Raw genomic sequence first — 20,508 nt, 5'->3', positions numbered from 1 at the left:
CATTCATAGCTTTTGAAAAATAAAATTAAGACAGTAAATTAGGAAGAAATGTTGCAAATGTGCAGGAAAGTTAGTTGCTGATAATTGTAAAGATTTTGTAAAAGAAGGACTATACATATTAGTGTGTATGTATAGAAAACAAACAGAATTGTTTTCAGTGAGAGTGGGATTTAGAAAAGGATGTAGGATGTCTCCACGTCTGTATTGTGTGTGTGTTGAGGTTCGGATATCATGTGGCTAAAGTCAGCTGATTTATACAAGTCAGCCATGTTGGATGTGACTCTGTATGAACTTGTATTGATAAGTTACATGACAGACTAATGAGTTGCATTACCATGTAGTGAACAGTATCTCCCTACCCTGCAAAGGATGTGACAGCCTGCAAAAGTTTTGATTAAAAAAAAAAAAAAAAACTATATCAAAAGCAGGCTTATTAATTGTGACATTTCACCTAAAAGTCTTTATTGAGTACTTGATAAAATCCTTGGATCAAGATCTCTTCATAATTAAGGCATCTTCCTAGGAGGGATTCTTTCTGTTGACTCCTAGCATTTCAAGAAATCTTTCATTTTTATCTTTCAAAACCATTAGGGAACGTGTAGAATATTAGATTTAATTTACCATCTTGCCATTTATTACACCAAACAGCACAGGTAATAACCATCATAGATGCTTGAAAAGATGAGAGAAATCTCGCAAAATGCACTAAATGTTTACTTGGTTGTCAATGCAGCTTCACATCCAATGCAGTCAACAAATAACCTGTGATGTCACGTTCAAAGCCTGAGCCCCTTCTGGATTTAGTGCTTAGTTATGATTACAGTAATAATAATCAAAACCTCAGTAAAATAGATTGTAATATAAATGAATGCTGTTGGGTTGGCTGGAAGAGATGGTCCTAATGTGTATTACCTATTTTGATTTTTTGAATTTTGGGGCCTCTTAAACTTGATATAACTTAGGGCTTCAGAATATCAAAGTCTGGCCTTGCCAAAAAGATAATGAAGTTAATTGTAAGTGGGAGCTGTCACAGTTGCTGTTTGCAGACATCGCAATACTTTTGGCAGACTTCAGAATGATATGAGCATGTTTGGGGAGTGAAAGTGTGTGTGTGAGGAGTGAATGTGGAGAGTGAAAGAGTAGGAAGGAGATTAAAGAAAATGCATGTGTTTGGATACTTGTAGATGTCTCTGCAGATAATTCTATGAAGGATGGGTAAACTCACAGAAGAGAAGAGTTGGAATTTGTGGATGGAAAGAAATCTGTCAGTGAAGAAATTTGAATGTATCAAGGTATAGTGATGCCCACACTTGTGTAGGTGAGAAGCAAGATTTTGTTATTGTTGCAGCAAGGAGGAGACTAGGGAGAATGCAAATACCTTGTCTGAGGTACATGTGTGGTGTGAATGTTAACTACGGAATAAGAAGTGATAAAATTAGAATAATGTAGTATGAAAGATATACAGTGGACCCCCGGTTAATGATATTTTTTCACTCCAGAAGTATGTTCAGGTGCCAGTACTGACCGAATTTGTTCCCATAAGAAATATTGTGAAGTAGATTAGTCCATTTCAGACCCCCAAACATACACGTACAAACGCACTTACATAAATACACTTACATAATTGGTCGCATTCGGAGGTAATCGTTATGCGGGGGTCCACTGTAATTCAGAGACCAGAAGAGCTGTTGAAAGAGTCTGATCGTCCAGAAAGAATGGACCATGTTAGCCTAGTAAAGAGGGTGAGGGTGTATAAATCAGGAGTGGGTGTATTGTGGTGTAAGGGGGAGGCTGTGAATAAGGTGTTGAGAGGTAGTTCAGATATGTTAAATGGGAGTAAGTGGAAGCAACTGTTGTATGGGATTTAAAATATTATTGGAGTGTGGGCAAAGTAACATTTGCAAAGTGACTTGGAGAAACCAGTTTTGTCAAATTTGAATTTTGGGGGAGAGTATGATCGGAGGCTTTAGCTCAGTTGATTAATATTGGACAGTGATATGTGCACCCTTTTTTGAAAAGCGTCAAGAATCATTGATGAAGAGTGTGTTATTCTGTAGGTCACCCTGCCTAGATAGGAAAAGGCAGATGAATTAAAAAATAAATAAATGAAATAAAATGGTATAGTACATGGAATGCAATAAAATTGTCTATTATGACGATGTGAGGTAGATCATAGTTGAGCACACAACCTTTAACCTATATGAAGGGTCGAGAAAGTATAGCTATTTACATTAGTATTTCATGGTGGCAGTATCAATTCACTAGGTAGTAGGTTGGTAGACAGCAACCACCCAGGGAGGTACTACCATCCTGCCAAGTGAGTGTGAAACGAAAACCTGTAATTGTTTTACATGATGGTAGGATTGCTAGTGTCCTTTTTTCTGTCTCATAAACATGCAAGATTTTAGGTACATCTTGCTGCTTCTACTTACACTTAGGTTACACTACACATACATGTACAAGCATACATATACACACCTCTCTGGGTTTTCTTCTATTTCCTTTCTAGTTCTTGTTCTTGTTTATTTCCTCTTATCTCCATGGGGAAGTGGAACAGAATTCTTCCTCTGTAAGCCATGCGTGTTGTGGAAGGCGACTAAAATGCTGGGAGCAAAGGGCTAGTAACCCCTTCTCCTGTATAAATTACTAAATTTAAAAAGAGAAACTTTCGTTTTTCTTTTTGGGCCACCCTGCCTCGGTGGGATATGGCCGGTTTATTAAAAAAAAAAATCAGCTCGACCAATTAAAATATCAATACTAATATTAATGAACATCATCATATTTTGCTCACAGGATGTGTGTTTTACCCTGATGAGAGTTGCTTTAATAATATTGTCATCTCTGGTGAAGCACTAATTAATGAAGCCAGATTATTCCTTACACAAGTAATGCATTTTGTAGGTCAGGCCCTGACTATATTTGGTCAGCTACTTGCTTATATAACTATTATTTTTAAAAGATATGACTGCATTTTTTATGACAACCTTTTATTGCCTAATTATTTAAGCAAAATTTGGAATTTATCATTATTTAACTTTCTTTTGCCTAGATTTTCTGGCTCCTAACATAAAATAATGGTTTATGGGTGATAATGAATATTTAAAAATTACTGCAAGGCACTAAATTAGTGAGTTACCAGTCATCTTAACTATGCATACTGGATGCTAGCTAAATGCAATATAAATCTGCCAGAGAAGCAAAATTTTGCAAGTATGCTTTTTGAGCCATTGTTTTACTTACATAGTCTTGTGTAAGTACCAAGCCATTGAGTTCTATTTAGAGAGACTTCCCTACAGTACATGTCCAGTTGCTGTATGCTGCTAAAGTTTTGTCTCGGTATTCATTTTGGTATTACTCCTTTAATATCACCATTAGTTTATATATTTTAATTTTTTTTTTACTGGTGCTAATTTTTAAAAATAGCATGAAATTTTGTCTGTGAATTACATAATTACTAATGCACTCTTTACCTTTAACTTCTCAGTTTCTGTAGAAATTAACTCTTTGGATTCTGTTTGATAAATGTGGTATAGTACAATAATTGTTTGACACATGCTTCTACTCTTATAACTACTAATTGTGTACTACTAATATATACTGCAGGATCTGAATGCCTCGCATAACTCTTCTCTGGAGCGCTCCCTCCTTACTAACAGTATACTTGGAACTCTGGCTCCCTCTCAGCAGGTAAATTGAAATATACTTTTGCATATTGGTTTATTAATTGTTTAAATAAACTCTCATGACTTTTTAATGGAATGATCTCATATATAAATTGTATACACGTATTTGCATTTTAACCCTTTGACTGTCAAGACCCCAACTCCTGAAGTGTCTCTCTGTGTTGCAAAATATTAAAAAAAAAAATCTTTTTTTCTTATGAAATGATAGACAATCTTTTCCTGATAGTAATGATGCCAAAAGTACAAAATTTGATGGAAAACTTATGGAATTATGCTCTTGCGAAGTTAGCGATCTTGGCGATATATATGCATCGGCGATTTCGCCCACTTTGAGCCCTATTTTCAGCCAATTTCATTGTTCCAGTCGACCAAACTCATAGCTACTTCTTTAGAACTCCATTTGTTCTATCAACTGAGTACAAGAAACCGTCCATTTACCAATTTCAACTACCCAATAAAGAGGTCAGAAATTAGCAATTTGGCCAATTTCACACAAATTAAGAAAGATGCCAATTTCAAAATAGGGTCCAGAATAAACATTGCAGACATTTCTGGCACTAAAATAACATTTTCTCTGTTCATTAGTCATGACTCCAAGCCCCTCTTATATTACTCTTGCTTTCTATTTTGAATTTTTATTCACACAAAAAATAGATTTACTGTTATGCAGACTACTGCATTATTGTAATAATTGTATAAATAATGTCAACCCATTTATGACTGCATATTAGAATGGCTAGTTGGACACTTATTGGACGGTGATGTCATTTGTTTACTCTTGAACATCAGCAAAAATCGAACATTTCTGCTACTTTGAGCTCAATTTCAAGGTTCTTTTCATGGTGAAACCAATCAAAATCATCTCTATTTCTGTAATATGTCTTCTGTTCTGTCAAATGAGACCAAGAAAACGAGAATATAATCATGAATACTATACAAAAATACACCTCAAAGTTGGCGTTTTAATCCAAAAACACGGTCTTTTTTTTTTTTCTCATGCACTGTGTGCTGCAGGATTTTTTTTATACTGCAGACACTGACCACACAGACCCATTCTCTCACATGTGGGCCTACCAGTTTTCTCCCACTTAATTTGAAGCCGCTAGAATTTTGGCGTATTAACCCTTTCAGGGTCCAAGGCCCAAATCTGGAGTCACGCACCAGTGTCCAAGAATTTTCAAAAAAAAAATTTGTTATTTTTTCTTATGAAATCGTAGAGAATCTTTTTGTGAAGGTAATAAAACAAAAAGTACGAAATTTGGTGGAAAATTGACGAAATTATGCTCTCGCGAATTTTGATGTGTCAGCGATATTTACGAATCGGCGATTTTGCCGACTTTGACTCCCATTTTAGGCCAATTACATTATTCCAATCAACCAAATTCTTAGCTATTTCACTAGTATTACTTCTATTCTATCGATTGAGCACGAGAAATCGCCAAGTCAACTGTCTCAACTACAATATAAAGTGATCGGAAATTGTTAATTTGGCCAATTTAACACAAAGTTCAAAATATTCCAATTTCAAAATAGGGTCCAGAATAAACAATGTAGGCATTCCTGGCACTAAACTAACATTTCCTCTGTTCATTAGTTATGTTCTGAGGCTTTACAAATAAATTACATTTTGATTTTTTATTCACATAATGAATTTTTATTCACATAAAAAAATAGAAGATTTACTGTTATGCAATACTGTAATAATTGTATAAATATCATCACCATATTTGTGAATGTATATTAAACCCACCAGCTGGTGTGTATTAGACGTGTGAGGTCGTTTGTTTACTCTTGAATATCGGGAAAAATTTAACATTTCCGCTACTTTGAGCTCAGTTTCAAGCCATTTCCAGTGCTAAAACCAATCAAAATCATCTCTATTTCTGTAATATGTCTTCCATTCTATCAAATGAGACCAAGAAATCGCAAATACAACTATAAAAAACATACGAAAAAACACTGCAAAGTTGCTGTTTTAATCGAAAAATCATGATTTCAGTTTTTTTCTCTCATTATACACAGTGTGCTGCAGGATCTGTTTTATGTGGTGCACACATACCACATAGATGTATTCTCTCATATCTAGGCCAAAATGTACCACTCACAGTTTATCAGAGTGAGCTGAGCTCATGGCGTAGATCTACGGTTTGGACACTCACTGTAAAGCCGTAGATCTACGGGACGGACCCTGAAAGGGTTAATACGGTGGACCTTCGAATTTCATCATCCCTTTTTTGTACGTAAAACTATAGTTATTCTCTATAAAATGTATTTTTTGTTAATATTTCCCATAAGAAATAATGTAAATCCAATTAATCCATTCCAGACACCCAAAATATAAAAATATTAACAAAATATACATTTACAGAGAATAACTACAGTAGGGCCCCACTTATAAAGCAGGTTAGGTTCTAGGCTACTGCCGGAAAGCAGACATCGCCGGAAAACAGAACGTCACTTTTTTCCACTTATATATGCATATAAATGCCAGATAACAAGTTTACACTAACATATATTAAGTTAGCAATAGAACTAGGCATTAAAAAACAATAAAAAGTAAAATACACACACAGTACACTCATTATTTACCTCAAAATATTTGTAGTCTTAATGTAGGGCAAAAGGTGAGTAGTATTTACTGTAAGAAGTTAGGTGTGGTAGCCCTCCTGGCCCCCCCCCCACACATAATATACTATGACGATGCTTAAAGCTCTATAGAGTGAAAATTCATATACAGTACACTCATTATTTACCTTAAAATATATGTAGTCTTAATGTAGGGTGAAAGGTGAAAAGTATTTATTTGTAGAAAGTCGTGTGGTAGGTAGGGTAGTGTAGGGATGCCAGCCTGGCCATCCCACCCACTATGTAAACAAACAGACGATGTGTCTGGTTATGGCTCATAAACATTCATACAAACGCCTTACATTGTGTACAAGTTGCCTCCACAGTGGTACAGTAGAATAAATAAAGACCAACACTTCCATTCTCGTGTAATTTTTAGAAGGAATGATGCTCTGACAAATTTTTACTATTATTATTATTATTACAAATTATTATTATTGCAAATTATTATTATTACAAATTATTATTATTACAAATTATTATTACAAGTTATTAAAGTTATTATTATTACAACTTATTATTATAATCATAATAAAAAAGAAGCAGTAAACCCACAAGGGTCATAAATTGCTATATATAAAGTGAAGGCACATGAAAGGAATATTTATCTACAGTTAACCCCCATTGTTTGACTAGAGAAAACGAAATTCTTCCGACACTCCTACAAAGCCGCTTTGTAAACAAATCTCATATTTATGTCAATTTTTATTCTGTGGGTGTATGGATTAATGAATATGTCTATATTAATGTAAAATAAGACATTTAATGTGCCCATGAGAAATTATTATTATGTAATATTACTATGGTGTCATGAGTAGATAGAGACTTAGTGATTTTAATGTGTGCCTGCACGCCAGCACAGTGTGTAAGTATATTTAGGTACAGGTACACATAAGCATAATTATCAAAGTACAGTACGTATAAAATATGCAATAACTTTAAAACACACCTACCATCCGACTTATGACCTGCTCGACTTACGACCACTCGACTTACGACCGTGTTTTTTATGCCAAATTTCTGGGAAATAAACAACTATTTGTGTTGTACACAGTGTTTATCCTAAACCTTACAGTATAAAATACAGTACTTACAGTATAAAAAATAAAGTAAAACATGAAATACCAAAATAAAACAATAAAATAGTCATTACAAAAATGTTTTGTTGATATTCAGTAGTAAAGTTCGACTTACGACCATTTCGACTTACGACCGGTTTCTCGGAACCAAACTCAGTCGTAAGTCGGATGGTAGGTGTACTTGAAATTTTGGAAAGTTTCCAGACATAATAAATGTGCTCATGGAGAATGTAAACAAACTGGGTGGGGCATGCTGTATTTGAAAAACCGCTTGCCATATAGCAAATTTTGGTCATAATTTAAAATCACCGTATTAGCAGAATGCCATAAGGCGAAACACCATAAAGTGGGGCCCTACTGTATAGTTTTACATACAGAAAAGGGATGATGAAATTCAAGGATCTACTGTATGTACATCAAAAACACTGGCTCATAAGACATATGTACGACACCGACAGTCAGAGGGTTAAAACTACTGCAGAATGGTTTGTTTTCTCGGGTGGATAAAAACACACGAGAGCGCACTCAGGACATTTTCTTACGGAACTATTTCAGTCCTGGAACTTTGTTCACTTCAAATAAATGTATCCATAATAAAATGTTACAGGTGTTTCCTATGTCTTTATCCAGAGCTTGTTGATACCATATACTGTACTAGCTTTTGATAGTTTTTCTATTTTATTTATTTCTTAATGTTTTAGTTTATATATATCGAGCTTCAGAATTATCCTATTTTGTGTAATTTGGTATAATTCTCTTAAAAAACAAAACTTAAAACTTTAATTCAATGAATAAATACTGTGTAAATGCATGACTACCTATCTGTACTTGCCTGTTTGTAATTATGATAGATCTAATGTTCATTTGGTAGATCTAATGTTCATTTGGTCTGGTGCACTTTCCTCATGGAGCCCATTCTAGCTGTAGTATCTTTCAGTACTTGTGAAGAAATACAGGAGGGCCCCATGTATTTGGCTCCATCTTTTCAGTCCTGCACTTTTTCTTGGCTTTCATTTGAGCCATTGTTCATTATGCTTGGTGCTTTTACCGTTTTTCTGCCATTTTTGCAGAGCATTTGCATAAGGGAGGGGCATCTGGCACTATACAGTGGACTCCCGGCATACGATATTAATCCATTCCTGAGAGCTTATCGTATGCCGAAATTATTCTAAGGCAAATTAATTTTCCCCATAAGAAATAATGGAAATCAGATTAATCCGTGCAAGATGCCCAAAAGTATGAAAAAAAAGTTTTACCACATGAAATATTAAGTTTAATGCACACAAACTGAAGAAGACATGTACAGTTAGTAGTACTCTACTAATAATAGAATACATGACACTTACCTTTAATGAAGATCTGGTGATGATAGATGGGATGGGAGGAGGGGAGAGTGTCGAAGTTATTGTTTAGAAGGGAAATCCCCTTCCATTAGGACTTGAGGTAGCAAGTACTTCTCCGGGGTTACTTCCCTTCTTCTTTTAATGCCACTAGGACCAGCTTGAGAGTCAATGGACTTCTGTCGCACAACATATCTGTCCATAGAGCTCTGTACCTCTCGTTCCTTTATGATTTGTCTAAAGTGGTTCACAACATTGTCATTGTAACAGTCACCAGCACGGCTTGCAATAGCTGTGTCAGGGTGATTTTTTCCATAACGGTTTGCACCTTTTTCCACATTGTACACATTTCTTTAATCTTTGAAGTAGGCAAATTGTTCAATTTCTCTCTCCCCTCCTCCAAAGCAGTTTCCTCAGGTCTGGCCTCTTGCTGTTGAAGATGATCTAGCAGCTCATCAATGGTTAGTTCTTCATTGTCCTCCTCCACCAACTCTTCCACATCCTCCCCAGTAACCTCCAACCTCAAGAACTTCCGCAGTGCCACAATGGATTCCTCAACTGACATACAATTCCCAGGGTTAGCCTCAAACCCTTCAAAATCCCTTTTGTCTACACATTCTGGCCACAGTTTCTTCCAAGCAGAGTTCAAGGTCCTCTTAGTCACTCCCTCCCAAGCCTTACCTGTAAGGTTTACACAATTGAGGATATGAAAGTGATCCTTCCAAAACTTTTTTAGAGTCAATCGAGTGTCTGTGGTCACTTCAAAGCACTTTTGAAACATAGCTTGTGTGTACAGTTTCTTGAAGTTGGAAATGACCTGCTGGTCCATGGGCTGCAGGAGAGGAGTGGTATTAGGAGGCAAAAACTTGACCTTAATGAAGGTCATGTCCCCAGAAAGTCACTCTGCCAAGTCTGCAGGATGACAAGGGGCATTGTCTAATACCAGGAGGCACTTAAGGTCTAATTTCTTTTCAATTGGGTAATTTTTCACATTGGGGGCAAATGCGTGGTGTAACCAGTCATAGAAAAAGTCCCTAGTGACCCATGCCTTACTGTTTGCCCTCCACGGCACACACAAATTAGCCTTGAGGACATTGTTTTGCCTGAACGCTCTGGGAGTTTCAGAGTGATACACCAATAAAGGCTTCACTTTGCAATCACCATTAGCATTGGCACACATTGGAAGAGTAGGCCTGTCTTTCATAGGCTTATGTCCCGGGAGTGCCTTTTCCTCCTGAGTAATGTAGGTCCTGCTTGGCATTTTCTTCCAAAACAGGCCTGTTTCGTCGCAATTAAACACTTGTTCAGGTTTAAATTCTTCACTGTCTATGTAATCCTTGAATTCCTTCACATATTTTTCAGCTGCTTTTTGGTTCGAACTGGCAGCCTCACCATGCCTAATCACACTATGTATGCAACTATAATTCTTAAATCTTTCAAACCAACCTTTGCTGGCCTTAAATTCACTCACATTACCACTAGTTGCAGGCATTTTTTCAATTAAATCGTCATGCAAATTCCTAGCCTTTTCACATATGATCGCTTGAGAGATGGTATCTCCTGCTATCTGTTTTTTGTTTATCCACACCAATAACAGTCTCTCAACATTTTCTAACACCTGCGATCTCTGTTTCGAAAACAGACATGCACCTTCTGCAAGAACAGCTTCCTTGATTGCCGTTTTCTTGGCCACTATAGTAGCGATGGTTGATTGGGGTTTGGTATACAACCTGGCCAGCTCCGAGAAACGCACTCCACTTTCGTACTTTGCAATTATCTCTTTCTTCATTTCCATAGTAATTAGCACTCTTTTTCCCACAGGGTTGGCACTAGAAGCTTTCTTGGGGCCCATGGTGACTTATTTTGTAGAAACAAGCACCAAAAACACTGTGATAATATGGAATGTACCGAATGTATGCTTAGATGCGAGCACACTGGCTGGCTCGTAAACACTGACATGCACGGGGCAGTTCAGGCCACATGTGGACGCGTCCTGGATGAATCGCGTGTGGCGGGTTTTTTAACATGTGGCGAGGCAAAATTTTTGCGTTAAAATGTATCGTATGCCGGATTTAACGTATGCCGATGCCATCGTATGCCAGGGGTCCACTGTATTTTATTTTACTTTATCTCTTTTTTTTTATATCTAGCTTTATTGAACAGTTAATGTATGACAGTGTAAACACGTTATTAGGCGTTTTAGATGCATTTGATAATAAAAAACTACATACTCTTTTCCACCTACCAGCGATTTTTGCTTATCGCACGAGATCAGGAACCTAAAAGCCATACAAATGGGGCTCTCCTATACAACATTTCCTGATACAAATGTCCTATTTTATGCTGTAGATTTTTTCCAGGCTCATGGCAGCTGTACTTAACCTAATTAAGACATTAACACTATATTGCCCATAATAAAAAATTATCGGTGCACTGTGTAAAGTGTGCCAATCATGTGCAATAAATATATATACATGTACATGTACAGTGGACCCTTAGATATCGGCCAAATTGGATTTCGGCCGCTTTTTTGGCCGAAATTCTGTCCTGGATTTCGGCCGGTAACTCGGAAATCGGCCATATTAGACACATCCACCCACCCATGCGTGAGTCAGTCTGGTTGTCTCTCTCTTTGAGTGAGCAACACACTGCATTCATCCAAACATTTCGTTATAATCCTTTTATTTTGTGGTTGTTTATTGAGTGCGACTTCGAAATAAGCCACCATGGGCCCAAAGAAATACGTTAGTATATAAAAACATGCAATGTTTATATGCGATGTATGTTTAATAATAATCACTCATGGGCACATTAAATGTCTTATTTTAGGTTAATATAGATATTTTTATTAATCCATCTATGATATTTTCTTCAAAATTATATAGGAGACATGTTACATGGCATGTAGCATGTAAACATAGCATATAAACATGCAATGCTTATATGGTATCAAGTGGTGAGTAGGGTGGAGAGTAAACATTACATTATCTCTGATTCAGTGTTAGAGAAAACTGTGAATCTGGCATCTGACCCAGTCACCGCCCTCCATACACGTTTGTTTACAATTCTCGGCATGAATTATTCATTACTTCTCCCTTTGTTTATGATGGCATCTAAAGGTAGTTGTTAGAAAAGATTAAACTCGGTGAACATGGTAATAATATGGCTGTGTAGTGTAGCCCAGGGAGGCTACATATGTGTACCTACATCTACCACTGCCTACACTGACTTCCTACAAATAAATAACAAAAAAGGCACAATACCGTGACTGGAACGATACACAAATAACCCGCACATAAAAGAGAGAAGCTTACGACGACGTTTCGGTCCGACTTGGACCATTTACAAAGTCACACTAACCAGAAGTGGGGCAGGACGGCTATATATAGGCAGGAAGAGGTGGTGGTAGTAGTAGTAGTAGTACAAGAATGGTATATAATACTGACAAGATGAAATTAAGACACATGCGCAACACCCGGGCATCCCTATCGTAGACGTTTTGTCATCCAGCCAGCCACTGGATGGCGAAACGTCCACAACAAAGACAACCAGACGCCGCACATGTGTCTTAATTTCATCAGTAGTTGTAGTAGTAGTAGAAGAGGTAGTAGTAGTGGTAGTGGTAGAAGTGGGGAATAAGGAGGACGAGCCAGTCAAATACAAAGGAAGGGGAGCACTGCAAGAGAGCTAGGTGCCCACAGAGGGAGAGCAAGGGCACAGAGGTGCGTGAAAGGAGAAGTGGTGAAATAAATGAAGAAGGAACAGAAACACGAGACAGAAGAGAGAAAGACAACCCAGAGGAGAAAAGGAAAGAGGAAAGGGGAAGAGGGAGAAGAAGAAAAAGAAAAAGAAAAAATGAGGAGTCAGGTTAAGTCATGGGTGTTCTGAAGTTTGGAGCATTTTACAATGTAGTGGGAGAGGAAGGCATCTACAGAGACGAAGCCGGGGCTAAGGTTCATACAAGGAAAGTTGTGTATTAGAGAGGATTCAACTAGACGGCGACTGTTCGAGTTGGAAGTAGGGAAGACAGTTTTAGCAGAAGACCAGTCAATAGGATGGCTATGATCTCTGACGTGACAGAAAAGAGCATTGTTAGTGTCGGCAAGCCTAACACTATTTTTGTGCTCCCTAAGTCTGCCAGAGATCGACCAGTTTCTCCGAAGTATTGAAGAGGACAGGAGGAGCAAGAAATAGAGTAGACACCAGGAACATCTGTAGAGGGAGGAGAGGTATGAACGAGATTAGTGCGAAGAGTGTTAGTCTGGCGGAAGGTAAGCTTGATGTCTAAGGGACGGAGAGAATTGTTGAGATTAGAAAGACCGGAAGTGTAGGGAAGGCAGAGGATAGAAGAGTTCCCAGGAGTAGAGAGTTTGGGAGAGAAGAAATTGCGTTTAGCACGTGAGAGGGCAGAGTCTATGAAATGGGAAGGGTAGCCAAGACGGGAAAACGAATTATGAAGAGTGGAAATTTCTGCTGGAAGGAACTGAGGATCACAGATGCGGAGGGCACGGAGAAAGAGGGAGATAAGAACACTTTTCTTTGCAGGGGAAGCATGATAGGAAAAGTAGTGAATGTACATGCCACTGTGCATAGGTTTTCGGTAAACGGAAAAGGAAAAACCTGCATCTGAGCGGTGGACATGGACATCAAGGGAAGGAAGCAAGGAATTAGATTCCCATTCAGCTTTAAACTTAATGGAAGGGGCAAGATTATTAAGAGCTTCAAGAAAAGGTTGGAAGAGACTGGAGTCATGAGGCCACAGAGCAAAGATGTCATCCACATAGCAGAGCCAGAGTGAAGGTTGCACATCGAGGGTAGGAAGAAGAACAGTCTCGAAGTATTCCATGTAAAGATTAGCAAGGACAGGAGAGAGAGGAGAGCCCATAGCGACACCGAAGGTTTGAGAATAATATTTCCCTTGGAAGGAAAAGGAGTTAGAGTCCACACAGAGGCAGATAAGATCAAGAAAGACATCAGTAGGTATAGGGAGATGAAGAAACCCTTCATGGGCCTTCTCTCGAAAGAAATCAAGGACATCATCAAGAGGGACATTGGTGAAGAGGGACTCAACATCAAGACTAAGCATCTTACAGGTTGGGAGAGAGCGAACCCGTTCAATGAAGTCTTGCGAGTGACGGAGGTGGGCAGGAGAAAAAGTACCAAGAAAGGGAGTGAGGGTTTTGGCCAGCCAAAATAAATACACTACTCACCTCTAGCCCTATATTAAGACTACATATATTTTAAGGTAAGTAATGAATGTACTGTGGCAGTAAATGATGAAGAAGGGAAATAACCCTAGAGAGGGTTTTGATACCTGAAATCCTTATGGAGGGGGATTCCCAACTCCCTCTCCCCGCCTCACCTTCTTCAATATGCCAACAAGCGTCTTCAATAAATGTATGTAATATTCATTTATCATTAAAATATGTGCTTTATATTTCTTTCTCATTGTTTTGTGTATGTAAAACTATAGTTAATCTTTAAAAAATATATTTTTTGTTAATATTTTTGGGTGTCTGGAATGGATTATATTTACTTTAATTCTTATGGCAAATATTATTTCAGTTTTTTGCCTTTTCGGATTTAGGCCAACCTTCTGGAATGGATTATGGCCGATAACCAAGGGCCCACTGTATATAAAATATGAAATAACTTTAAAACACTTGAAATTTTGGAAAGTTTCCCAACAAAATGGACAGTCACGGTGCTCATGGAGAATGTAGCAAACCCAACCAATCATTAATATGATGGGTTGGGTGAATCACAGCTTTTTTCACTTGCCAGTGCATATAAAAGACTAAAAACTTGTTTACACTATCATTTATTAAGTGCGGAAGAGGCGTTAGGCCTAAATAAAAAGAGGCAAAAAATAAGAATAATACAGAGCTGTATTGCTAACCTTAGGTTGCGGTGGCTGTGGCATTTTCTTAGTATAAGACAACAAGACAACAATGACGTTTGTATGTGTACAATAAACATGGATTCATTCTGAGAATTTTCAAATCTCCACTTCTCTGAATTAAACCCTGTATAGTCCTTGTGGCTTAGCGCTTCTTTTTTTGATTATAATAATAATAATCTGAGTTAAACCATACCCAGAATATATGACCATACAAATATGGTTATGATCAAAAAAACAAGTTATAAAAATTAATTGTGAAATTCAGTCATAATTCTTATACTGTATTGTAATAAAAAAAATGGGAAAACTATATTTCTTTGTTTTTTGTTTTTTTGTTTTTTTTTTTCCAAAAATTATGAGCATACCAGGTAGGAACTAAACACTGGTTTACCCCCCAAAAAATACAGTTGGTCAAAAAAATAAGAAATTTTTTTAATTCATTATGTGTAAGAATAGAGAAGCAGTAACAGTAGGCCTACTGGCATTTGCTAGGCAGATCCTACTCATACCAGTACATTATATTACATAAGAATGGAGGAGCACTGCAGTAAGCCTACTGACCAGTTGAAGGCAAGTCCCATTTGCATCCAACACATATTCACTTGGTAGAAATTGGTAAAGAACTGTTGATTTATTATTTACATTGTTCTGTATGTTGTCAGTTATCCATGTCTTGTACTCTTTAGAGGTTATAGGATGGTGGAAGAATAGTTTGTTGTGGGATTGATTTGGGGATGAATGGGTGACACCCTCAGTCTCCTGCACAATTACTCGCAACTTTTCCCCTACACCATAAAAAACTGAACAGTAATATTTATTTACGTTATCCTATTCAGCCATGATTTGCATTTCATAGTGATAATCTGAAAAGATAAATAAAATGCTAGTTAGTCTTGAAGATGGGAACAATGGTCAGTTTGGCAGGTGCAGTGATGAGCTGTTGTAAACAAATGGGGAGGCAGTGAATGACATCCTCACTGCTTACTGTACTGTCACATCACACCTTACCTTCTTACACAGCTACTTTCACCACATGCATTTTTAATGTCTTTCTTGTGACTGTCAACATAAACCAATTTTGATGGATATTTGAAGAGATTCTCCATAGGGAAGTGGAGCAGAATTCTTCCTCCGTAAGCCATGCATATCGTAAGAGGTGATTAAAATGGAGCATATGGAGAATTCCTGGTAGAAATAGGATTGCTGGGTATGAGCAAATTTGCACAAAGTAACCCTGCATATATCAGAGGAAACCATACCCCCGGCCGGGATTGAACCCGCGGTCATAGTCTCAAAACTCCAGCCCGTCGCGTTAGCCACTAGACCAGCTAACCTTCCTATGGTGTAGAAATATACCTAGTTGAATGAATCTTATTGTGGCTAGCTGGTCTAGTGGCTAACGCGACGGGCTGGAGTTTTGAGACTATGACCGCGGGTTCAATCCCGGCCGGGGGTATGGTTTGTTTGCAATCGTGTCATTACGATTTCTTGAGTCATATCAGAGGAAAGCCTGTACACTAGCATAACAGAGCATGTATATTATTCTTTATATATATATATTTTAACATACTGACTGTCTCTCACTGAGGTAGGGTGAACTGAAAAAGAAAAGAACACTTTATATGTAAAGTTTTTCTTCTTTTACATCTAATAATTTATAATAGAGTTTTGACCGTCACTGATATTCATCTTACAGAGTAATCCTGCATCTGTTCCATTTGGTGGAGTCTCCTCACCACAACCTGGGGGAAGGTCCTCTACATCTTCACCAGCTGCAGGGGGAGGTGGAGGAGTATCACCAGCTGGAGCTGCAGGTGGAGGAAGCATGTCACCACAGCTTATGAGACGAAGCTGGGGATCACGCGAGTCATACACTTCAGATGGTGACAGTGGAGTGGGAGCAGAATCGACCACTTCAAGGTTGGCAAAGCTTTGACTGGTCTCCAGGTGTTCTGTGGATTCAAAAAATGCATTTTCTTCTAATTAAATACCACTTTATTTAGTATATAAACATCTTTCATTCAGAGGAAGTGTTGTAGATTTATTCTATATTTAACAGATATATAAATTATTGGAGGGCAAACTACTTACCTAAGCTGTATATTTTCTTCAGATAATTTATGCAACTTTTTTCTTTATATAGGCTGCTGCTTTTAAATTTATTAACAGTGATTTTGCATATATTTATTTATTACTGAATGTAAAGAAAAATATGGAATGTGTACAACTATATATTTGCAGCAAGAAAGAGCAAATTGAAAACTTATATCTCTGTTATTCTACAAGAGATGCCCATATAAGAATTACAAGACTAATTATGTTGTGGTTTTAAATGCATTGATGCATAAAGTAGAGCAGTACAGCAGGTCTCTAATTTATTAAATCTTAGGTAACAAAAACTTCACTTTAACCCTTTCACTGCCTCCCACGCTTCCGTATCTCTACGTCTCGATCATAGCACCCTCAAATATGCTGGGAGTGGTACATTTTGCCTAGACATGACAGAATGGGTGTGTACACAGTATAAGAGTGTGACTTGGACTTTTCTAGCATGGGCCAATAGGTCTGCTTCAGTGCTCCTTTTTTCTTATGTTGACAATTACAGTCAAACCTTGGTTTTTGTATGCCCTTTTTTTTGTATGATTCGGTTTTCAATTACTTTTTTCGTTAAAATTTTGTCCCAGTTTTTGTACACCTACTCAGTTTTCGTACAGTTGAAAATGGTCCGTACCAAACTCGTCTGCCTGCCCGCATGACTCGGCCACTCATTTCCTGTAATTGAGCGCCCACACAAAGCATCTCGTGTTCATGACTGAGTCTGCCTTTGTTTCTTGTTGAGTGAGCATCACCCCGTGAGTTCATCCAAAACATTTCATAGTAATCCATTGTTTTTTGTGCTTGTTTATTGAGTGCAACTGCTTAATAAGCCACCATGGGGCCAAAGAAAGTTCTGAGTGCCAGCCCTTTGATAAAGAAGGTGAGAAACACGATAGAATTCAAGATAGAATTCATAGCAAAGTACAAAAGTGACATACGCATGGCCAATCTTGCCAGGATGTACAGGAAGTTTGCATCAGTGATCAGCTCCATCCTGGCAAAGAAAAAAGAAATCAAGGAAGCTGAATCTCAGAGATGCCAGAAACAGACCTCTCTGGACAGATTTTTTGTGTGACAGGGGTCCAGTGACTCTCAAGCTGGTCTAGTGCCAGTAAAAGACAAAGAAAGGAAGTAACCCCGGATAGGGCCTTGATACCTGAATTCCTTATAGATGGGGATTCCCTTTCCAAACAATAACCTCTCCTCCTCCATCTCCCCTCCTTGCCATTTTCCATATGTCAACAAGTGTAAAAGTGATGTTAAATCTTCATTTATCCATTTCATTAGTCATTTATATTTATTTCTCATTGTTTTCTGTATGCAAAACTATAGTTATTCTCTATAAAATGTATTTTTTGTTAATATTTTTGGATGCCTGGGCTGGATTAATTGGATTTACATTATTTCTTATGGGAAATGTTGCTTCAATTTTTGTCCGATTCGGTTATCGTCAGACTTTTTCAAATGGATTAATCACGAAAGCTGAGGTTCCACTGTATTGAATTGTATAGTACATATTTAAAAAATGGAGATAATTACCACTCAACAGGTTTTCTTTTGGTAAAAAACATGTGCAGTTTCCATTGTTTCATACACTATTGAAAATCTACATTACACATCATGAGCTGCCTAAAGGAATTTTTGATGCTATATCATAAACATTACAGAAAGATATTATCATACCAGGTAAAGAAAAGTAACTGAATATTTTAATTTGTACATACACTTGAGTATCATGATACACTGTGAAGCATCAAGATACATAAGTAATATGTGTCAAGTGCTAAGATAAACCTGTGGTTTTTAATGGCTGTATCACAGACCAAAGACACATTGTATTCATATTGGATTATGAATATTTATGCAACATATTTCTACTCTGGCATATTTCTTTATATTTTTAACTCTTTCATAGCTTGTTTTTTATTTCTTATAATATTTTTGGTTTTTATTTCTATTTTATTTTTTACTAATTTTGCTTAATTTTCTGTTAACAATTTGTTTCTATTTTTCTAGCATACAAGGACTAATATTCATGAGGTCAGCATAATATGTTATATTCAAAGGATTTTACAAACACTAATATAAATTAACCTTTTAACTGTGTATCATGTAAATTAACACCAATGACCAGACCGTGTGTGACATATATTTATGCTTAATTTTTGTGCTTTTAAATGTGCTGCATGCTGCCATTTTAGGCTGCTGCTCAGGCCTAGGGAAAAGTTTAACACAAGCTGGTTCACACAGTGCATCATGGGTAACACTGCCTCAGTATCATGTGTACACAAGCAGATTTTGTTGCAAGGAAACACTCGTACCTACAAACAAGGTATGGAACTGGCAGGAAGGTGTCTTGTGTGTTTCAAGGTTATTGCATCTTGATGATACTAACAGTGGAATGCAGCCAAATTGTCCAGTAGCTAATGGGACAAAAAAGTAACTTTTTTTTTTTTTTAACACATTGGCCATTTTCCACCAAGGCAGGGTGACCTGAAAAAGAAGATATAATATCATAATCATTCGCTCCAGCACTGTCTTGCTAGAGGCATGCCAACGCTATAGTTAAAATTGCAGCACATCTCAACCCCTCCACTTTATTGGATTATCCTAAGTTAAATTTACATAGTGTGCATTTATGTGCCCATGAACCCTGTATGCCCCAAGATTACTGTAAAAAAAAAAAAGAATATTGTTTTCTATGCACTTACAGATCTAATTAACTTTATTATTTCTATTTTGTGATGAGTCTCTTAAAGATTATTGTACACAAATACTGTAACCCGCATATAGGAGAGAGAAGCTTACAACAATGTTTCAGTCCAACTTGGACCATTTGCATAGTCACACTAACAAAAAGGAGAGAAAGAGGGAGTACAGTGGACCCCCGCCTTACGATGGCATCGCGTTACGTTAAATCCGCCATACGATACATTTTAACACAAAAATTTTGCCTCGCCTCACGCGATTCGTCCGGGACACGTCTCATGCGTGGCCTCAGCTGCCCCGTGTGTGCCAGTGTTTACAAGCCAGCCAGTGCGGTCACATCCACACATACATTCAGTACATTTCATATTATCACAGTGTTTTTAGTGATTGTAGCTGCAAAATAAGTCACCTTAGGCCCCAAGAAAGCTTCTAGTGCCAACCCTGCAGGAAAAAGGGTGAAAATTATTATGGAAATGAAGAGAGAGATAATTGCTAAGTACGAAAGTGGAGTGCGTTTCTCGGAGCTGGCCAGGTTGTATACCAAACCCCAGTTAACCATCGCTACCATCGTGGCCAACAAAACGGCAATCAAGGAAGCTGTTCTTGCAAAAGGTGCAAGTTTGTTTTCGAAACAAAGATCACAAGTACTCAAAGATGTTGAGAGACTGTTATTGGTGTGGATAAACGAAAAATGGATAGCAGGAGATACCATCTCTCAAGTGATCATATGTGAAAAGGCTAGGAAGTTGCATGACGATTTAATTAGAAAAATGCCTGCAACTAGTGGTGATGTGAGTGAATTTAAAGCCAGCAAAGGTTGGTTTGAAAGATTTAAGAATCGTAGTGGCATACATAGTGTGATAAGGCATGGTGAGGCTGCCAGTTTGGACCAAAACGTGGCTGAAAAATATGTGAAGGAATTCAAGGAGTACATAGACAGTGAAGAATTGAAACCTGAACAAGTGTTTAACCCTTTCAGGGTCCAAGGCCCAAATCTGGAGTCACGCACCAGTGTCCAAGAATTTAAAAAAAAAAAATTTGTTATTTTTTCTTATGAAATCGTAGAGAATCTT

At 37.5% G+C, this 20,508-nt stretch overlaps 1 protein-coding gene across 1 annotated transcript in view; it reads left to right on the top strand.

The window, feature by feature from the left end:
- Lrrk (Leucine-rich repeat kinase) overlaps positions 1-20,508 on the top strand; it is a 1,005,461-nt gene that overhangs the window by 887,462 nt on the left and 97,491 nt on the right. Inside the window, exons 40-42 of the mRNA XM_070091737.1 lie at positions 3,604-3,687; positions 16,326-16,549; positions 18,743-18,766. Of these exons, the coding sequence (XP_069947838.1) occupies positions 3,604-3,687; positions 16,326-16,549; positions 18,743-18,766 (332 nt within the window). The remainder of the gene's footprint in view (positions 1-3,603; positions 3,688-16,325; positions 16,550-18,742; positions 18,767-20,508) is intronic.

The sequence above is a fragment of the Cherax quadricarinatus genome, chromosome 37 (assembly GCF_038502225.1).
Source record: "Cherax quadricarinatus isolate ZL_2023a chromosome 37, ASM3850222v1, whole genome shotgun sequence".
Taxonomy (NCBI): domain Eukaryota; kingdom Metazoa; phylum Arthropoda; class Malacostraca; order Decapoda; family Parastacidae; genus Cherax; species Cherax quadricarinatus.
This window is presented reverse-complemented; position numbering and strand designations above follow the sequence as displayed.